Source organism: Necator americanus, chromosome I (genome assembly GCF_031761385.1).
Source record: "Necator americanus strain Aroian chromosome I, whole genome shotgun sequence".
Classification (NCBI taxonomy): Eukaryota; Metazoa; Nematoda; class Chromadorea; order Rhabditida; family Ancylostomatidae; genus Necator; species Necator americanus.
The window spans coordinates 3,327,635-3,346,930 of NC_087371.1; the positions used below are offsets into that span (position 1 = coordinate 3,327,635).

The 19,296-nt window shown below is 39.2% G+C and overlaps 2 protein-coding genes across 2 annotated transcripts; one reads left to right on the forward strand and one right to left on the reverse strand.

Moving 5' to 3' along the window:
• Positions 1–6,808: 6,808 nt before the first annotated feature.
• On the reverse strand, positions 6,809–11,861 carry RB195_004353 (uncharacterized protein; the record flags this gene model as incomplete). Its single annotated transcript, XM_064182162.1, has 16 exons — positions 6,809–6,851; positions 6,920–7,069; positions 8,440–8,574; positions 8,660–8,766; positions 8,830–8,919; positions 8,996–9,085; positions 9,166–9,245; positions 9,317–9,467; positions 9,861–9,953; positions 10,019–10,138; positions 10,255–10,306; positions 10,426–10,601; positions 11,305–11,369; positions 11,431–11,578; positions 11,641–11,691; positions 11,769–11,861. 16 exons carry the CDS (start codon positions 11,859–11,861, stop codon positions 6,809–6,811), a joined length of 1,644 nt encoding a protein of 547 aa, XP_064033429.1.
• Positions 11,862–13,129: 1,268 nt separating this feature from the next.
• On the forward strand, positions 13,130–18,996 carry RB195_004354 (uncharacterized protein; the record flags this gene model as incomplete). The annotated part of the gene is made up of 20 exons (XM_064182163.1): positions 13,130–13,270; positions 14,211–14,345; positions 14,403–14,542; positions 14,693–14,790; positions 14,893–14,995; positions 15,083–15,153; positions 16,019–16,123; positions 16,185–16,299; positions 16,349–16,440; positions 16,499–16,563; positions 16,637–16,728; positions 16,793–16,907; positions 17,106–17,170; positions 17,346–17,412; positions 17,471–17,543; positions 17,816–17,913; positions 18,043–18,150; positions 18,203–18,336; positions 18,405–18,522; positions 18,976–18,996. The coding sequence occupies 20 exons, from the start codon at positions 13,130–13,132 to the stop codon at positions 18,994–18,996; spliced, it is 1,956 nt and encodes a 651-aa protein (XP_064033430.1).
• Between the last annotated feature and the right edge of the window lie 300 nt (positions 18,997–19,296).

Genomic DNA, 19,296 nt, shown 5'->3' on the forward strand with positions numbered 1-19,296 from the left:
CGAAATCTTCGTTCGGTGGAAGTTTGGCCAAAATTCAAAGTGTGCAAAACGAGAAAAACGGCGAATTTTGTGGACGATAGGAAACAAATCGGTATTGGGAAGATTACAAATAATATTGATTTGTTCAGGTCCAGATCACCAATACGCGTCCAGATCAACACATGTTCTCAATGTGATGGACTCCGAATCCCACACTGATTGAAATTCTTATGAAGCGTATAGAGGTATCAAGTCAGTGTTCTTGTCCTTCCAAGCAAGTTTGGTAACACTTTATCAACTCAAGACCGATAGAAAACCTCCGTCCCCTTAGCCGATGTAGAACCAGAAACCTCGCAGACATGGTTGGAACCTTTTAGCTACACCTTACTCCATGGATATTCTTATCCTTCATAAAAATTTATACCGAAAAATTTTAAAAATGCGCGTCCAAAGTTTCCTCTTTTTTTGAAAAAAAAAGAAACACTTCCAGATCCCATATAAAATTATTTATACGATAGGAAAGTTTAAGTGCAATAACATTGAAGTTTGATGGGCGAAAGTGCACATTTACATATGAAATGAATTGCATAGGCGTTAATGGGAAGACAAATTGTTCTGCCCCTCATAGATTCGTCAGGTTTAAAGCTCTCAAAAAACATAGAACTTCGGTCGGTGGACACTGTTCACTTTTAGGGCGCAGTACGATGAGGATTTTTGTATTTACCGTATTTTTTTTAATTTACGAAATGGCTGAGATTCATTGTTTGTTCGATAAAAATGCAGAAATGTGTTCCTAGAAAAAAAAAGAACATCAGCAGCAAATACTTTTCTATGTATATGTATATGTACAATCTCAATACCGTTCACCAAAATATTGAGACAAAGTGACTTTTTTTTCATGAAAACAGGAGTTGAGTGATCAGAGTATACAAGGTAAACTTTAAGAAAATAATGAGGTGAAGAGGAAATTCGGAGGAGCCGCTCAAAACTGCTCTAATCGAACTGCGTTTAGAGCGTAAAAATCATTTTTAGAGCGCGCCTCGACCTGTATTAAAGGCATCACCCCACGTATCTGAGGTGGTACGGGTTTCAGGTGGAGTATTCGTATAAGGGCTCGTAGATTATGCGGAGGAAGGTGATTCTGTCCATTTATTCCTAATTCCCGCAAAAAAAAAACGGCCCGAAAGACGCGGCTACGAGCGTTCCGGGGCGCTATCTTTCACAACGAGTTCGGTTGGAGCGCGCCAGCCCTGTGCACGTGCCGCATTTTCCGGGCCGTTTTTTGTAAGGCAATTAGGAACAAATGGATGGAATCAGCTTCCTCTCCATAATCTGCCGCCCTTTATAGGCATAACCCACCTAAAACCTGCAACACTCCACATTCGTGGGGTGATGCCTTTAACTATTTACTTCCAGTGATAAACTGTTGACCGATGAACTATCCCCAGTTTTGAAGGAGGAAACCAGTTCGACAGTTAGAGAACGATTTTCGCGCTCCAGATACAGTTCGATTAGAGCAATTCGGCAGGTGCTTTTCCTCAACTACCTTCCAACTGAGAAAACAATGAGATGTATTTAGATAGAGAAAAGCTCGCCAAAGAAGGCATAGAAGCACCATTTAGCACCGAGAAAATGTCCCTGAAACTAAGCAAAGAGGGGCAAAAACCGCACGCAATCACCTCGTGTCCAGATGAATGTTCAGATAATATTTCGGAGAAAGGGGATTTCTTCATTAATTGATGGATAATCGCGGGATCTTTCATCTATGCTTGGATATATTCGGGAAAGTGTTTAGACATATTCCTGTTTACGAACTTTTTGACATACGAACGAAGAGAACCGTAGGTGAGATCAGAACGCATTGTTTATTGAGCTGTATCACGGTTACTTATGGATATAAATCCGGAAAAAAGTAAAGGGTCACAAAAAACAATGATGACCGATTAACAAACGTTGCGAACCAGTAATGGTCATGCGGTTACATAACTTTCTCGTACGAAGAGGAGTGTGGATTGTTTCGTCACCGTTTTACAGATGACATACAGTCTATGTGGGAAACATTTGGGAAATTTTGAAAATTAACACTGTTTTCCTGCAAAACAACGCAACCATGCTATCATAGCCAATCAATGCCTGCATTGAGTGTATAGCGTCGAGTCAAAACGACATGAATCTCGGTGCGGCTGCGTAAGCGGCTGCGCTCGAAGCGGCGCGGTAAAGCGAAGCGGTTGCGATCAAGGTGACCCTTGTTAGCACCACACATCACTGGACATCGCGATAGTCCCACCTCAATCGTAACCGCTAGCACCACCGCCGCTTCTAGCGCAGCCATTTGGCAAATAGAGCGAGATTCATGTCGTTTTGTCCCGACTGCACATCGAATCTGGGCGTACTTCTTGGATTTTTTTTTCTACAGTAATACACAGTCGAGCCAAAATGAGCTCTAGCCTGGCGCAATTACGCAAACGGCTGCGTTTGAAATGAAATTGTCCGAATTGCTGATTTCCGGAGCCCGAATAGAGCGGTTGCAACCGAGGGTCCCATCTCGGCACATGTACGCAATTACACTAAGCTTCAGGTCTCGACTGCATAAATAAACTAACCTAGCTATTTCTTCTCATATTTGATAACAGTGACAGTTCATGAACCAATTCGTCAAAAGGAAAGAAAAATTTCCAAGACAATCATAGGACGTCTATGAAGACAATTTCCCTTACTTGTTTTATTCTAGAAGTGAAATCACAAACTGAGCAAGGAGGCAATTCAATTTTCAACGCCCTCACTAATGAACCTAGCCATCTATGACGGAATACCTGTAGCAAACAACCAGAACTCAACTTTTTTTCTTCAAAGAACGAGTTCCAGTTTTGTTAGCGCACCTCGCTTATCTCGCTCCATTGGTGGGCGCCACTTTTTCTTTGGCTTATGCTAGTTCCCTTAAAATCTTCAGGAAGAACTCATTAAAGATGGACACAAGTGCAGGCATAGTATTCAAGGGGAAAAGAAAATGGATAGAGAAAAAAACGAGAATTCTTACGATTCCAAAATTCTGAACCAAGGTAAGATTCTTTTCAATTTGGGCACGCGTTGTAGAACTCGTGTCCTCCCTTGATGAGATCCGTAGTTGTCGAATTATTTTCACCAGGTCATGTTGGGAGAAAAATTTGTGGACGAGATCTCGACCGATGGGACCGAGGATATCTGGTAAGGTTAAAACGACATTGAGCACGATGCAGTTGCGTAAGCGGGTGCGATTCAAACGTTGCGGTGAAGCTAGCAGTCGGGATCAGTGGTGGGACCATCGCGAACTGCAGCAACGAGCGGTCCCAGCAAGCGTCCCCACTCAATCTTTACCGCTACGCTTAACCGCATCGCTTCGAGCGCGGCCGCTTACGCTTGCGCGCGCAGCTGTACCGTGGTTCATGTCGTTTTGACCCGACTATATAAGTATATCCTGACTTGTGATGCAATTGCGTAAGCGATTTCCCTCGAAGTGTGGTGACACTTCCGCTCCTCTTCGCAGACCGCAGGAGCTACAGACAGTTCCGCCGGAAGCGCAACCGCAAAAACAACTTCCAGGTAGTTCTGATCCGACTGCGTTAGTTATTTCTTGCTTCGTTACTTTTTTCTGCACAGGGGCGGGTACAAAGCAGTTGATAAGAGGCCTGCTGTGGCCGCACTGTCGATGGTTCGAAATCGTGTTAGTACCAACCAATGCTTTCATCCCTCCGATGGTCGATTAACTGGTACCAGACTTCTAGAGCGGGAAAAGCAATGATATGATTATCGGCTGCCCTCCGCAAGTCCACCAGTAGGCCAACATGCGTTCCAAAACCTCAACGATCACGAATTACAGTAAAACGCATTAGCGCATCCCAAGTGGATTGATTGAAAGAACTCCAGAAACTTGAAACTTTAACTTCTTCTGCACCGAGGAGTCGAAGTCAGTGATTTTTGGCTAACTACAAGAATAAAAGTTACACCAATTCACTAGTATATTCGCCGCCAAATTCGTTCAACCAGGCGATCGCGACGCGTCTGCAGCAACATACTGTGTTTCATTGTAATTGTCATTGTCATACGCATGCTGAAATGGAAAAAGGTAGTTGTGAGGAACGAGGTGGAAATGACAAGCACAACTAATGACCGCGACTATATAAACGCATGCACGTGAACTGCAGCGAACAACCGCAGCGCCCCCGCTGCAATTACGCTGGGTGGTGTTTCTGAGCTTGAAGGCAGCATAGCACGAATCCGACATGGTGCGGATTCCCCATGGGAAAAATCCGACATGGTTCTGGTCACCTTTTCCTAATCGTAGTTAAAAAAAAACGGCGTGGGAACCGCTTTGTTCCCGACGAGGTACGTTAGAACGCCCCTCCGGGTACACGCTCCGGTACCTTCAGCAGCCTATTCAGTTCAGTTAGTTTGCTTAGTTTTACATGAATAGGATGTTGAAGAGATCTCAGCGATCCTCGACCGCTCACCTCGTCTTCCACGCCATGTTTTTTTTTTTTTACGAAATGAGTGGAACCATCCCGGATCCCGAAATCTATAATCCCGTTTCCAGCTTTCACCTGGGGAGCCAGCCGATACCACATCAGATTCATGGTATGCTGCCTTTAATTCAGTGAAACTGAGGTGGTCCCGCAGCGCACAGTAGCTGAAGGGGGTGTCGCTTCCGATGAAACACAACACAGACACTGATTACTGGTTTCTGTACCAGCAATTATAAAACTTTGTAATAATATGAAATTACGAGGAACAAACCTGATGAATGGGAAGATTTCTATTCGAAAAGAGTAATAAGTGGTCATTGGCGGCTTGTTATTCTTTAAACGCTGGTGTTTTTCTTGCCTTAACGACGACTACGTCGTCTCCACCACACATTCTTTGCTAATGCAACAATCTTGTAATTATAAATGATTGTGACCACTTTCTCGTAACAGATTATGTAATAGTTTTGCATCAACGAAACGCCACAGTACGTCAAGCGTTCCACCGAGAAAAATAGGGACCAGAAGTATGGACAGCGTCTGGTCGTTGGGATCGATTTGGGACTACCAGTAGCTTCACTCACACCGTAGTAATGTGTGCGTGGGTCCCCCACCGATCTCGACCGCTACGCTCCGTTGCGCCGCTTCGAGCCGCCGCCGCAACTATCGAGTTTTAAATTTTGAACCGCATCATAAACAAAGCAGCTATGATTTGAAATAAGATTAAATATTATCATAAAGTGTGATCATTTTCCTCCCTCATGAAGTAGAAACAACCTCCAATTGGGAAAATTTCCCTTCCTAGCTGGGTTTTTTTTTCTCGAAACAAAGACGAAAGAGACAACGAATACCACTTTACCGTCCACTACTGAATGTTGCCCGTACGGCGTAAAGAAGCCATTTCATACGGTTGGATTGTTTAGTGAAGCAAAACTGACTCAAGGATTCCATGATAACAAAAAAGCACACAAAAACTCAGATACAGAAGGGAATGGAAACCACATCCCTAGATAATGAAGATTTGATAACATGAAATGAAAAATTGAGCAATTTGCATGCTCCAACCACTCTAGTTACAGGGATTAAACTTTTAAAAGTCACACCAAATGTCAAAAATCGATTGTCAAAAACGTTCAAGCAAAAACATAACAGTGAAATACTTACATAAATAGAAAAACGTCACGAAAACAAACAAACCTCAAGTAATAATAGTAGTAATAGAATACAATATTATACTACAAAGCAACACAGGACTAGCGAAGTAGAGTTTAATACCATAAGATTACAGTTGTCCTACGCGCCACTAAATATGTTTAGCCGAGGAGCGCGACGCGCCTTCGATTAGAGCACGATAGAGGGAAAAGGGAAGAGATGCCAAGCAGAGGAAGACCATATGTGATGGTAAACGCTTTCCACTCACACGGTTGAATATAGTTGGGTCTCACACGACATGAAGTTCCGTGCAGCTGTGTGGGCGGCTGCGCTCGAAGCGGCGCTTTGGAGAAAGCGGTTGGAGTCGAGGTGGGTCCATCGTGAACTGTATCGAAGAATGATGCTAGCAAGGGTCCTCCCTCGATCGTGGCCGTTGCGCTCCACCGCACCGCTTCAAGCGCACCCACTTACGCAATTGCACCGTGCTTCCTGTCGTTTTGATCCTACGACTGGAAGGATGGACGGACGACTGTACATATATGACCGGCATGCACACATAATATCTCATTGAATCCGAAATCACTTCGGAAATCAACCGAAATGAAGAAATAAATCTCAGTAGCTTTTATTTGATCCTACGACAAATACTGAATCATACAGAAAAAGTTGAGCCCTAATATTTTCCTGTCTTCTTGAGAATCGACAAATTTCTGCAGTTCTATACTATAGCTTTCAAATAGCTCGAAACTAATCGAATCATAACTCAGTAATTGGAATCCTCCTAATACTGTCCTGCTTCCAATAAGGTAGCTTAGATAGCAAGAAGCAATGGTTCTGATGCGACTATATGTAATATTGGGGGAAATCTCTGTGAGAATTTTCGAATTCTTTGTTCTAAAGGCAAGGAAAAATCTTTATTAGATATTCTAAATTACAGTTTCTTCGCAAAGCGATTCTGAAACGGAATGATGGCCACATAAAGAAAAAGCGCACAACATCTAGTATCACACACAGAAATGACCAGACAGTATTTCTTAAATGATTAGTGTTACTAACATTATATACAGCGAAGCTCACATATACATATAGATATAGAATAGATTATCTACATTGTATTAAACTAGAAGATTAGCACAGAATAAAGACTGGTAATGAACCCTGGAAACGATCACTGGATCCTGTTAGCGTGCCCAGTGCGACGAAACTGAGAACTGTTCGATAAAACTAAAAACAGAAAATGGGATACTTTGTAGGAAATCAACTTGAAAATTTTCTTGGAAACCTCGTCTAACCTCGTCGTGTTGTGCATAAACGTTGTGGCTAGGGTCACAGCCGGTCCTCCACCACCTTGCATGCGTTTCTCATTTTGCGATCGAACAAATAACGCTTCTTCGAAAGTTGCACCACCAACGATAAAGATAATCAAATTATCCTGACGAACACTGCAACCCACACAATTGAAGAGGTACAAAACAGGTATTTAAGAATTTTTTTCAACAAATATTTAAGCCGAACACATTAAAGCGCAGCACAACCATATAACTTCATCTAACGGAGGATATCACAGAAAAACAGCAGTGCTCTGCTCCTCTGCACAACAATTCGTGGTCTACTTGAAGCCAGTAGACCACGAAATAGACTGTATTCACGTCCAGAAGCGCGAAGGTTCGACCATCCCTCATATTGACGCCCTTAGGGTAAAGGTAGGGTCAGAAGTGTAGGTCACAAGTATGAGCGCAACTACGTTCACTATCTTATACCATATCTTTTCGTGGAAAATCTTGACATAGTAAATTTCATGGAATGCTGTCTTTAATATGAATATTTATAATCGCCGAGAAAAAAAAAACACGAAATTCTAACTGTGGGATGTTAAATGAGATGTTAAATTGCATATCGAGGAGCAAATAGACTTTTTTATGACCCCATTTATAAAGGAGGGGAGTGAAACCGCTCGTTTGAACAAAGCTTGTATAGTGGAGGCGTCTGTTGGGGCAGTAACCTAGACATTCTACACATTTAGAAATTACTAACCATGCAGCATCTACGTTGGAGAACAGAGATGTTTCACTGTTACAGCGCGCTTAGAAAATGTTCATACAGTTGAGTCAAAACGACATGAAGCATGGACCGTTGCGCAAGCGGCCGCGCTCGGAAGCGGTGCGGTGGAGACAGCGGTTGGAATCGAGGTGGGACCTTGGCGAACTGCAGAGGTGTGTGGCGGTAGCGTGGATCCTTACACCGTCCCAACCGCTACGCTCCACCGCTCCGCTTTTAGTGCAGCCGCTTGCGCAAATGTCCGTGCTTAATGTCGTTTTGACTATACGTACATAGCACGAACACCTCCTGCATTTTCATCTTCTGCCTCATGCTCCTGTTTCTAGCTTCAAAATCTTTGATACTTCTCCAGAAAAAAGAGAAGTTCAGAGGTGCAAAATGAAGAAGAAATTCGGGCAAAAAAAAAACCGACGATACTACGAAATGCAGTAAGATTTTCAGTATGAGGGTCAGACAATGTGTTCAAAATCATGAATGGCAGCTTATTTGAAACATACTCAAGAAAATGAATCTTATTTCTACTTGTTCACTGATTTTCATTGCTGTTCTTAAAATTAGTTGCAATACATGGCTAAAAAAATGCTGTGTTTTCAAAAACCTGTAAAAAAAAACGTTTGACAGCTTTACCAGGTACTTGTAAAATACTCCCCCCTCCATCAAATATTAATTTATGAATTACATTCACTTTAAGTACTTCAAATAAACTGAATGACAGATAGACAACACTGAACAATAGTATAATGACCGAGCTCACTTCGTTACGTCTCCAGCTACATAAGGATATTGCTGCTCGGAAAGTTTTCCTCTAGTCACGTTCTCCATAATGCTTTTGATGTATGGCTCGTGTTGTGTATAAATATTCTCCACACCTTTCAGTCCTTTTATGAATCTGAACAGGTTCAAAATTAAAGATACATATATCCGAGTCTCAAAAATCCCTTAACTTAATCACGTTGCCCTAAGAATCTACGTACCTTTTCGTCATCTCCATAGTTGAACCTTCCCCAAAAAGATCACTTTTCCTTCGAGCAGAACCCGCATACCGTAACAGAGCCCGGACAACGTTTGCGGCATCGGTATGCTTAACAAGTCCAAAATAGGGTCATATGTTGAGAAAGGAAATACTTTAAGTAAAATGTCCAACCCTCTTCAGCAAGTTCACTAGTGCACTGAGATCATTGTTCGGATTTCCTTCGAATCGAAGGGCGTATAGGAGCACAAGTCGAAGAGCATTCTAGATATTGTAGTAATAAATCGGTCACATTTGTTGTAAATAAGGTTTAAGAAAAACTTAAAGCAAAAATACCAACTAAAGTTGTGGTTTTGGGATGGTTGATAAGGGCACGGACTCGTTCTAAACATCGCGAATGATCACCTTCAGCAACTATGCTCTGTTCGACCTAAAAGTGTAAGCGATAACAAGAATCGGAGGATAAAAAACCGGTTAATTAGGAGGATAAGAACAATGCCTAAAACAAACCTCAGAAATCTCCAATAAATTCTGATTTGCGACAATTTTGCTGAGTTCACCCATTAACGTGACATGCTTTGAAACAGTTCCTTGAAAATGAAGTAACTTGGAAGAAAATTTCAGGAAAGAAACTAACTATGAAAACAGAGAATGAACCAACCTGATATCTTTTTGAACTGAGGATATTCTTCTACAAAATTCTTCATGTCCGCTATAGATTCCAAATTTTTGTGAATTTGTGACTTTTGTTGGAACTCGTTCATAAGCAGCTTTATATTTTGTCCAATTTCGCCAAAATTTGAGGAAACATTCTAAACAATGGAAAATTCGAGATAAATTCGGTGCAAATGTGGTGAAATAAATTAGGGTTTTACGAGAAAGGTTAATTTTAGGAAACGGGCAGCAGATTAAAGCGCTTCAAAATAGGAGCAGGTGATGAAACGCTTGAATAACTACGATTTTGAAGTCCATAATATAAGCACATGAAAATTGAATAGAAAAAAAAAGAAAACTTGAAAGTTATTGAAAGAGCTGGTAGAATTCTTTCCAGAAAGAACTAAAAATACATAAAAAAGAAACGTCTGGAAAGGCTTATTTTGCATATGATCAGCACACCCCGCAGCTCACCTGCACAAATTCATCAAAATCGTCTTTGGAAGAGTTTGGGGTACTCACAGAAAGAAAAAAAAAGAATTTACACAAACCTTTGCGTAGAATTCGTCGTGCAATTCACTTAGCACCATGCTCTGATTATCAACAGCTACCCGATTATTGTTGATTGTAATAAGCTCATGAACCTTCAAAAAAAAGAGTAATGAAATAACGACACCTGTGAAAAAATTTAGGAAAAATTGAAGACTACCATAGCTTCGTACGTCCATTGGTTCAACAGTGGAGTGACAGGGTCCTCACTACGGTCAATTATCAACAGAACGGTATCCCGCTTCGCATTATCGAACAGGCCCTCCTCGCGGCGCATAACCTGAATCAAAAAGGGATAGGTGTTATCAAAACAAACCAACTTTGATACAAAAACCAAACATAAATGAACATCATAAGAAAAATGAAGAAACGACTGGAAAATAGTCAACAAGTAACCTGATTCAAGTCATCAGCAAGACGTTTGCAATCTTCCGATGAACGTTGATACCTTAAAAACATCAATTATCACGAAAATCTCAAGTTATAAAGATCATAAATCTAAAAAAGTGCAAAGATTGTCCTGATTGAACACAAACCGGTCAGAACTAACGCAACACTTGAGATTACCTTATCAAAGGCTTCTTCTTTTGATTCAGAAGCAACGCAACAAGAGCTTGTTTGATTCGGAGGAAGGCAGATGGAGTTAGATTGAAGGAACGGTCATAAACTTCCTTCAGATTCACACAGAACAACGGTGGACTCAATGCGATACCATCAACAAAGAACTCGTGGACTTCTCTGACCTGATAAAAATATAAACTTTGTCAATCAGCAATAAGAAAGACCATTATATAACGTTTACATGAGTATGTTTATCAGAAGCAACAAGTCACTTATTCAGTTGGGACATGTCAAATGTCCTCTTTGGAAGAAAAATATCACGATAAATCTAACTGTTAAAAACAATAAATAAGCGATGATAAAAGCGAGTAATGATAGAATAATAATGAGACCAAGGTACAGTCGTCATAAATTACACGTTAAAACTAGTCGAATTTAAACTTTTTAGAATTTTAGAACACTGCAGGCTACCCTGTAGTTTATTTACAATTCTTTGAAAGAAAAACAGAAGAATTTATGCATCGAACTAACATGTACGTCATCATGAAATGAGCGACGAGAAAAACTAATTTCTGTCATGGTATGTTTTGCTCTTAGTGTATATCATTCAAGTTTAGAACAATAAAAATAGCAGAGCACCTAGATCAGGGTGAACACAAACGTTTAACATTAGAAAATATGCAATTTTCGGCGAAAATCTGATCTCTATGAGTACATGCAAAACTAAACAAAATCCGATTAGAAAGGTAACGGGAAAGGACCGATAATCCGGTAATCGACCGATAGTCGATTCTTTTAATTATGCTACGACCAATTAAAACAGTTAAAAATACTTGACAATAAAGAAGAGAACAAAACGTTGAATGAAGTGAAATTAAAACTAACCGTCTCATGCTCATCAGCTTCAGCTAACATCTTCAGATCAGTTTTGCTAACGATATTTGAAAAATCTGCAATGAGAAATACATAATTCTTTTATTATGCACAGAGAAGAACTAGAAATAGACCTACAGATGTAGTACTGGGCATATCGTGGATTCCTCAACTCGGTTGATAAGAGCTGTACATTGTCAGGAGTTGGTCGAATAAAAACCAGGCATTTTAGGTGTTTAATCGGTTCACGAGGAACTGGAGAATCGAGACGCTCAAAGAGGTACACCTAAATAAATTTTGTAACTTTAGACAGGAGGATTAGTCCAAAATGACAAAAAGTGCATTCACCTCTTTTTGCATCATTTCCGACTGAGCGAAAGCGCAGGACACAATTGTAGTCTTAAAAAACACAAGTAAACATAAAAGGAATTAAAATAGAATAATACAATAAAGCTAAATAGGCAGAAAAACATTACCGTCTCCTTATCCATAAGAATTACTTTCATTTGAGGACCAGCTAGATTCACCATCTCTTTGATATAGGCCCGAGCGGTACCAAGAACATCCATATCGAAAGGAACTTTCAAGTTGTCTCACTGTAATGGTTATGGTACTAGAAATATTGTAGGATTGCATATTTATTTTTTTATTTATTAGATTAGATTCACTTAGATTTCTTAGCTCGATGAAAACCCTAGCTAAACAATAAAATAGTTGAAATATATATATATATATATATATATAATATATATTATATATAGTTTTTATACATATATATATATATATATATATATATATATATGGGTTTTCCTTGAAGTGTTTCACACCGATAAGTAATACTGAAAGAAAAATCCATAAGAAAAACTTAGCAATAATAAAAATATAGTAGTAATAAAATAATAATATATAGTAATAATAAAAATAAAATAGAAAATATAGATGGAATTAGAAAAGAAATAGAAAAAAAATACATGAATAAGAATGTGATATTTGTAGGTGAAACATAACCATTTATATTTATATATACATATATTTATATTTATACACATATTTATATATTTGGTATTTAGGACAATATCACGGGTCACCATGAAGACCAGCACTGAATCAGTTTCTACATGAATTGGTTGGTGCATGTAGAATACTTGAAAAAAAAGTTGAAGACAAAATGTAAAGAGCTAGATCTTTAACATCTTTAACAACATCTGTTGCGTAGTTATTCCAACCTTAAAAGTGGGAAGGAGGGCCCAAAATACCGAAAATTAATTATCATTAATCAGGGTTAATTAACGTTTTTCCTAAATTTAATAAATACGCACGTATTAAATCTAGGAAGAAGGATTTCTCTTCTCCTTTTCCGGAAATAGAAGTGGAATCTGGAGTGATCGAACACGATTCGAACTGTTTTACATAGTCATTGCAACACTAAACTGTCCCACCAACTACTTATACAAGAATTCTGGCAAAGCAGCAGATAATCGCTTAACAACAGCTAGGGTCCGCCCAATTCGTCCCGAACTTTCAATTTGTTCGTGGTCCTATTCGAATGAAAAATTTAAAAAAAAGCAAAATATAAAACACTGGACTCACCTGGCTTGTCTCAAGATTTCGTTATAAAATAGCACGGCATATGGCGGTCACACGCTCCGTAATAATCCAGATCAAGGCCAAGAAAATCCAAAGGATACCGAGCACCAGCTCTCGGCCCGTGTCCGTGACGAAGTATGGTGCACAGGGGGTGGACGGAATTTTGCGTCCACTCTCAGTGACGTGGATCCAGGTGGCAACAGCTGAGTTTCCAGTGTTTTCCGTTCGAATTCACCGCCGTCAGCTTCACATGGAAGCTGAAACGGATGGAACGAAGGCGACGACACCACCACCACCGCAATCTGCTCCTTTGGACGTTTCCGCCTCAGTGACCAACCCGATCAAGAGGAAAATCGACAAACTTCTTGCCAGCAAGTTACACAATGATCCTGTAAGTATATCTTTCCTGTTTTATAGAAATGTTTGACACGAAAAATGAAAAGGAGAATATTTGAAGAACAACTTACTTCGTGAGGTTAGGACCGTAGCATCATATATAGTTTTGCCACTATATTCTGCTCCTTTTGTAGTGTTTCTCTTTTGTAGATCAAAAGATCTTTGTCGCCGGCAATGTCTATCTTTGCGTTATTCCATAAACGAGCAGGGTTAAATCCATGGCGTAGGCAGATCCTTCCGAGATTCGCGAAAACGTTTAACATTAATTCAAAATTATGCTTTTTTTAAAATGAATTCTTATGCAGCACACACCCGCGAGCGCTAACCGATTTATCAACCCGAATCCGAATCTCTTCCTATCGGACCAATCTAGTACTAATCACTTTCAAATTAGATGGAGGCTCTAGTTGGCTTTAAGCGAAGTTGATCCGTCTGATTGATCGAATTTGCAGATGCAAAGAAACCAAGTATTTGAAAACATTAAAGAGTAATTTTTCTTTAAATGCGCAACGTCCGCCACATGTTATGCCTTTGCTCTTAAAATATAGGTGCGGATAGATTAATTTTCGTAATGAGGAGCGTTTTTGAGGAAATGAAAGTGCAGATATTAAAATATATGTTTATATGGAAAATGTTTGTTCATAATTATAGTTTAAAGCCAAACATACTTGACCTGTAACTGTTGTTCCGTCATTTTGGAATCTAAATACCAAAGGAGTTTTTCTTCTTTGAGGTTTGATCTTGATTGAGTTAGCGCATACGTGGAATTGAACTCTGTTTTTGTACTATAAAAATAAACATGAAATGTCGACTTGGTTGCCTCATTTTTCTTTTTTTCTGTTTTTTTTTTGGAATGCATGGATAAACTTTGATTGTTATGGAGGGTATGGCACATCCTTCATACTCTTTATATTCCGAAATATCTGATTTTTTAGGAGTTCATAAAAGTTGTGGATTATGTTGCTCCGATGGTTGAAACCCTTGACATTCACACCGAAAGGAGACTTCTACGAAGTTTGGAAAAAAGACAGTTAGAACTCAACAAGGAATATTTGCAGGAGTTTGAAAAGGTTTGACTTTATCTGTTCCTGCAATTTTCCAATAGTTCCAGTCAAGTTTGCTTCCAGGTAAATGCACAAGTTCAAGATTTCGCTGAGAAGGTGCGCACTATGCATCGTATCTGTTCCGATTTAACCAATCGAATACAACAAAACAAGGAGAAAACTCAGGATCTTCTCAGCAAGACTAGTGCACTACAAAATCAAAAGTGAGTATCTTTTCTAGTTTTTGACATTGCTGCATTCTTTGTGACTTTTTTGAGGAAAAAGTCTATGCTACCTTATGTATTTCGGTTTTTTTTCCTCGGTTCTCTCTCTTCTTTTATACATTATTTGACTTTCTCCAAATACTATTTTAGAAAACATCTGGAGGCGAAACAGAAGGCTATAGACGATTTTTTGGGAAGATTTTCACTCACCGATGCGGAAAGAAGGGCTCTGGAAGGTAACAGCAAAGGTTCGTTGTTTTATGGCGAAAGGTATTCTCGTTTTGAGTGTGTTCATAGTCTATTATCGTTTGAATTTGGTGTTGGGAATTGTGTTGATATCTACTGTTCAGATGGCACGATCACATCCGACTTTTTCCCCGCTCTTTCTAGAGCTCGAGATATCTATAACGACAGTAAGGAGCTTCTTCGTAGCAGTGGCGAACACTCAGCAGCGTTAGTTGTTTTTTTTCTATAATCTCTATTTCGTCAAGAAATTTCGCGGCATTAATTACTTAGTACACTAAACTATGTGATTTTTAGTGTGGAAATAATGGAAGAGATGTCTCAAACGCTGGAAAAGGCGTACGAGGTGTTATACCGGAGTATTCAAAGTGAGTGTGATTTGCTTTATAAGCAAGGTTTTTCTTTATAAGCAAGGTTATTCTTCCACTAAATACTACTTTACAAACTCGATTATACAGTAATCGCTTCTTTTTGCATTCTTTATGTTGCGTATGTTCCATTTATATATGAATTCCTTAAACGCCATAATTATTTATCCATTATATCCTTCATTATTCATCGTATTTATTGTACTATCGAAATCCAGACAGGAAATAATAAACACATGTTAAGTCCAGCAGTACAGGATTTTCGCGTTGTCCAAGTTCCGTTTTTTTTCTATCTTCAGCTTCAGCAACAAGATAATCTCACGAGGGCAGAGTTTTGAAAAATTGCGAGTTCTAACCGTCAACATTTGGGTTCCTCTCCTTATTTTTCGCTTTCTACTTTTTTTCGTCATCGCTTTCATTTGTTAAAGTAGTAAATAAAGTGAAATGCAAAGCCTAAATCAATCCCTATGGGATTTTATTTATGGCGCCTACATTTTCGACTTCAATTTGGAATCGTTTGAAGATTTCGAACACGTGTGCAGCCTTGCATTGACTTGCGATGGGGATTGCATGTCCCAAGTCAGTATTTTTATCCTCGTAGAAGTTTGGTACCAATTTATTAAACATCAGAAAGATAAAAGGATTGATGGGCGCTAGTGTTGTTTCGCATCATCGATCAATCGTGCAGTCACCGGCGAAGCTCATATCGACTGCGCTACGCCTGCCATTTTTATTTATTTATTATTTACTTATAATCCTGTTTTTCAATGGCCATTGCACGTGTGACTGTACTTACTGAAAGCTACATTGTAAACCACAGGGCTTTAATGATCTAACAAAGAGCTCTAAACCCGGCTAATTTCAGGAGAATGTCGAATTCTAAGTGCTGATTACGTAGAAATGAAAGCAGTTCTATGTCAATCATTTGCTGCACTACAAGAAAGAGAGGTTTTATTGAAGTACGCTCTAGGTAAGGAGATAATAGCTTTTTCACTCACTCTCGCTTACTTTTCCCAGCTTTCTCATTGTAGATGAGGTTTGCACTGCACGTAAAAACCAACTTCTTCGACTATACATTGATGCTTTAACAAAAGGAACACAGAGCAGTGGAAAACCGATTGAATTAATGAGTCATGATCCTTTAAGGTATTTCGCATTATGATTTTATTTACGTACATAACGGAGAGTATTTTAGGTATATGGGGGATATGTTGGCATGGATTTATGAGGCGTTAGAGGGTGAACGAGAGCTATTGCAATTGCTTCTTAAGGATTGCAGTCCTCAGGGTATTCATCTACAATTTTTCCTTAAGTCATGTTCCTCGATTCTTTTATTTTTATTTAGTTATACGCGACAATTCAGTCAACCTTCTATCGCAAATCTCCAGTTCTCTTTGCCGTCCATTCAAGGTATCGATTTTTTTTTGTGCTTCTTCTTTTTACTTTTGGTCCGATTTCTTCTGCAAAACATTGATATTAACAGCTTCGTGTTGAACAAGCATTGGCTGGAGAGACGGACTCCGTTGTCCTTTATCGACTCTCAGCGCTCTTCATTTTTTACTCGGAAAAAATGACGTTCGTTTTCATAGGTTTGCTGTCTTTTTTCCTCACTTATTTCTCCTATTATGGCTCTTTTTAGCCCCGAAATTGGGAGTGATTCGGAGCTTTCTCGAACGATTGATGAACTCAACCAACTCACATTGAATATTTTCTACAGTGGTCTCAACGGTGCAGTACAGAAGATTCTGTCGAAAGTATGCCTCTAATTTATTTACACTGCTTCAAATATATTCACTTCTGCAAGTTATTTGCACTGCTTCAAATATATTCACTCCTGCAAGTCTTATATTGTTGTTTTATGTTAAAACTTCCTTTTCTTGGAGTTTTCGTTCTTTTTTCCTTTTCTAAGCTTGCTGAATACTTTGTGGGGGATTCAAGTTTTACTTTCCTAGATGGGTGCCCCAGACTACGACCTACTTCCTGTTCCTGCTGTTCACCAGATCTTAATGTTGTTGAGGTATGGTTGTTCTTTTTTTTCTATCATTGGACAGTGAACAAAGTTGCACTTTGGCTTCAAAGCTAATGTATCAAAATAATCTGCCGGATTTTTCGTTACGGATACCAAGAGGGAATTTTGAAAAACATCCATGAAATGAGTAATGGACGATCATTGCGAAACATCTATCGTTAAGAGATGTGCTGGAAACTCATGACGGAGCAATGGCTGGCCGATCAAACTCAGAAGAGGAATTCAACAAGGTTTGTGTTCCGGTAAAAACATCCTCATATTCTAAAGCCGTTAGGTTTTTTTTTTCAGATATTCAGCTGTGTATTAGACCCGCTCTATAGATCGGTCCAAGTTGCTGCTACACATCTGCACTCGCCACTAGGTTTGTGAAAAGTTCCCAATTCTTAAATTTTTTGGAGCTACCTAATGAAGCGCAATTTTGAGGAAGAAATTTCGTAATGAGGGCCGTATGAAAGGTTCTTTGATCATTTGATCTTTCTTTGATTGGTATTAATAGGAAACTACAAGTGTTTTATGTTTTGAAACATAACTGGTATGTAAGACAAGGATGGAATACCCATCTCGACTATAGATACAATTAGTTCACGTCCCGTCAGATTACGGTAGCAGCTTAATAATCTGCTACGTTTTCAGATGTTGCCGTCTACACGCTGAACTGTTTGTCTGCCATACATTCCCTGGTTGTCCTTTATCCCTTCACAGATTCACGACTGGAGATGATCAAAGCTTTGGTAAGATTACTCTCTTTCAAAGTATGAAGTTTAATTTCAATTTTTTTTTCTCGAGTTTTGTGCCATCTAATAAAGTCAGTGAAATACTGACGTTTTTCCAGAAGAATATCATTTTTACTGTGATTTTAGATGGAAGGGAATGAAGATGTGCTTGTTTCTGAAGAAGCATCCACGATCTTAGCTAATACGGGCTTAATCAGTTTGTATCAGAAAGCTGCTGCGCATGACAAAAACCAGGTATTTAACGGTTCTCTCTTGTTGGAGTATGTGAAATTGGGCCTAATTTAAGGGTCCGTTATCGGCTATCACCGGAATGGATGCGACCAGCGTAAACAATACCCTGGCACAATTTGATGTATTCTTGGCACAACCAGACAAATATCAGTTGGATCAAGTCGCGAAGATTAGCAGTGCTCGTACTAGGTGAGGTCTCACTAACCTATATACGATTATAATGTTAGCGGAACCTTTTCCGAAGTAGTTTTGTTTAGAGAAAGTGTCAAGCAAAGAACAGTTGACAATGTGGTTGCCGCCTATTCGATAGTCGTCAACAAATTGGAGGATCCTTTCAATGCATATGAAAATATTGCCTTTAAGTCCATTGATCAGGTTGGTAGCATGAACTGATCAACTTCATATTACGGTTGGCCGCATTCATGTTGTGGCAGGAACTAGAATTGTCCTAAACACTACAGCTCAGACAAAAATGTTCTTCTGACTACTGACTACAAAATATCCATCCTCATAATTCAATGAAATAAAAAGAAATAGAGTCAAAACTCAATATTTCTCTTTGAAGGAATGTCCCATCAGCTGAGCCCTCTCCCAGGGCCACTCGTGCAACTTTGAATCTTGATCCTATCAACTTTTAAAATTTGCGTTAAAAAAGTGCTTAATTTTGTGCAAAACTGAGTTTGAGGTATGGATTTAATGGTCCTTGCAAAAATCCTGTAAAGATGTCGAAAATATACTGTAACTTAATATAATCGCAGTTTGTAGGGACTTTTCTAACATGGGTTTATTACATTTGATCCTTTAAGTAATCAAATGTTTTGTTTTCAGGTCAAAGAGCTGCTGAAGTAATTTATTCTGCCCTGCATGAACATTTCCCTGATGAAACCACCTTTAATACTTCTGGTCTTCAACCGAATGTGATGATAATACATGTGAAGTTGTCCCATATCTGTACACCGAACTAATGCTGTTTAGAATTCTTTTGGAAATCGTGTTATATTAAAATCCTAAGTGCAATTCAATATTTCACTTAATAAATGGGCATGATTGGTCTCTTCTTGGATTTTGTTAGTGTCCACCTTTGGTTCGGATGATAAGCAGTGTATGTAAAAAGTAAAGTAATCGTAACATGTATTTCCAAACTTCTTT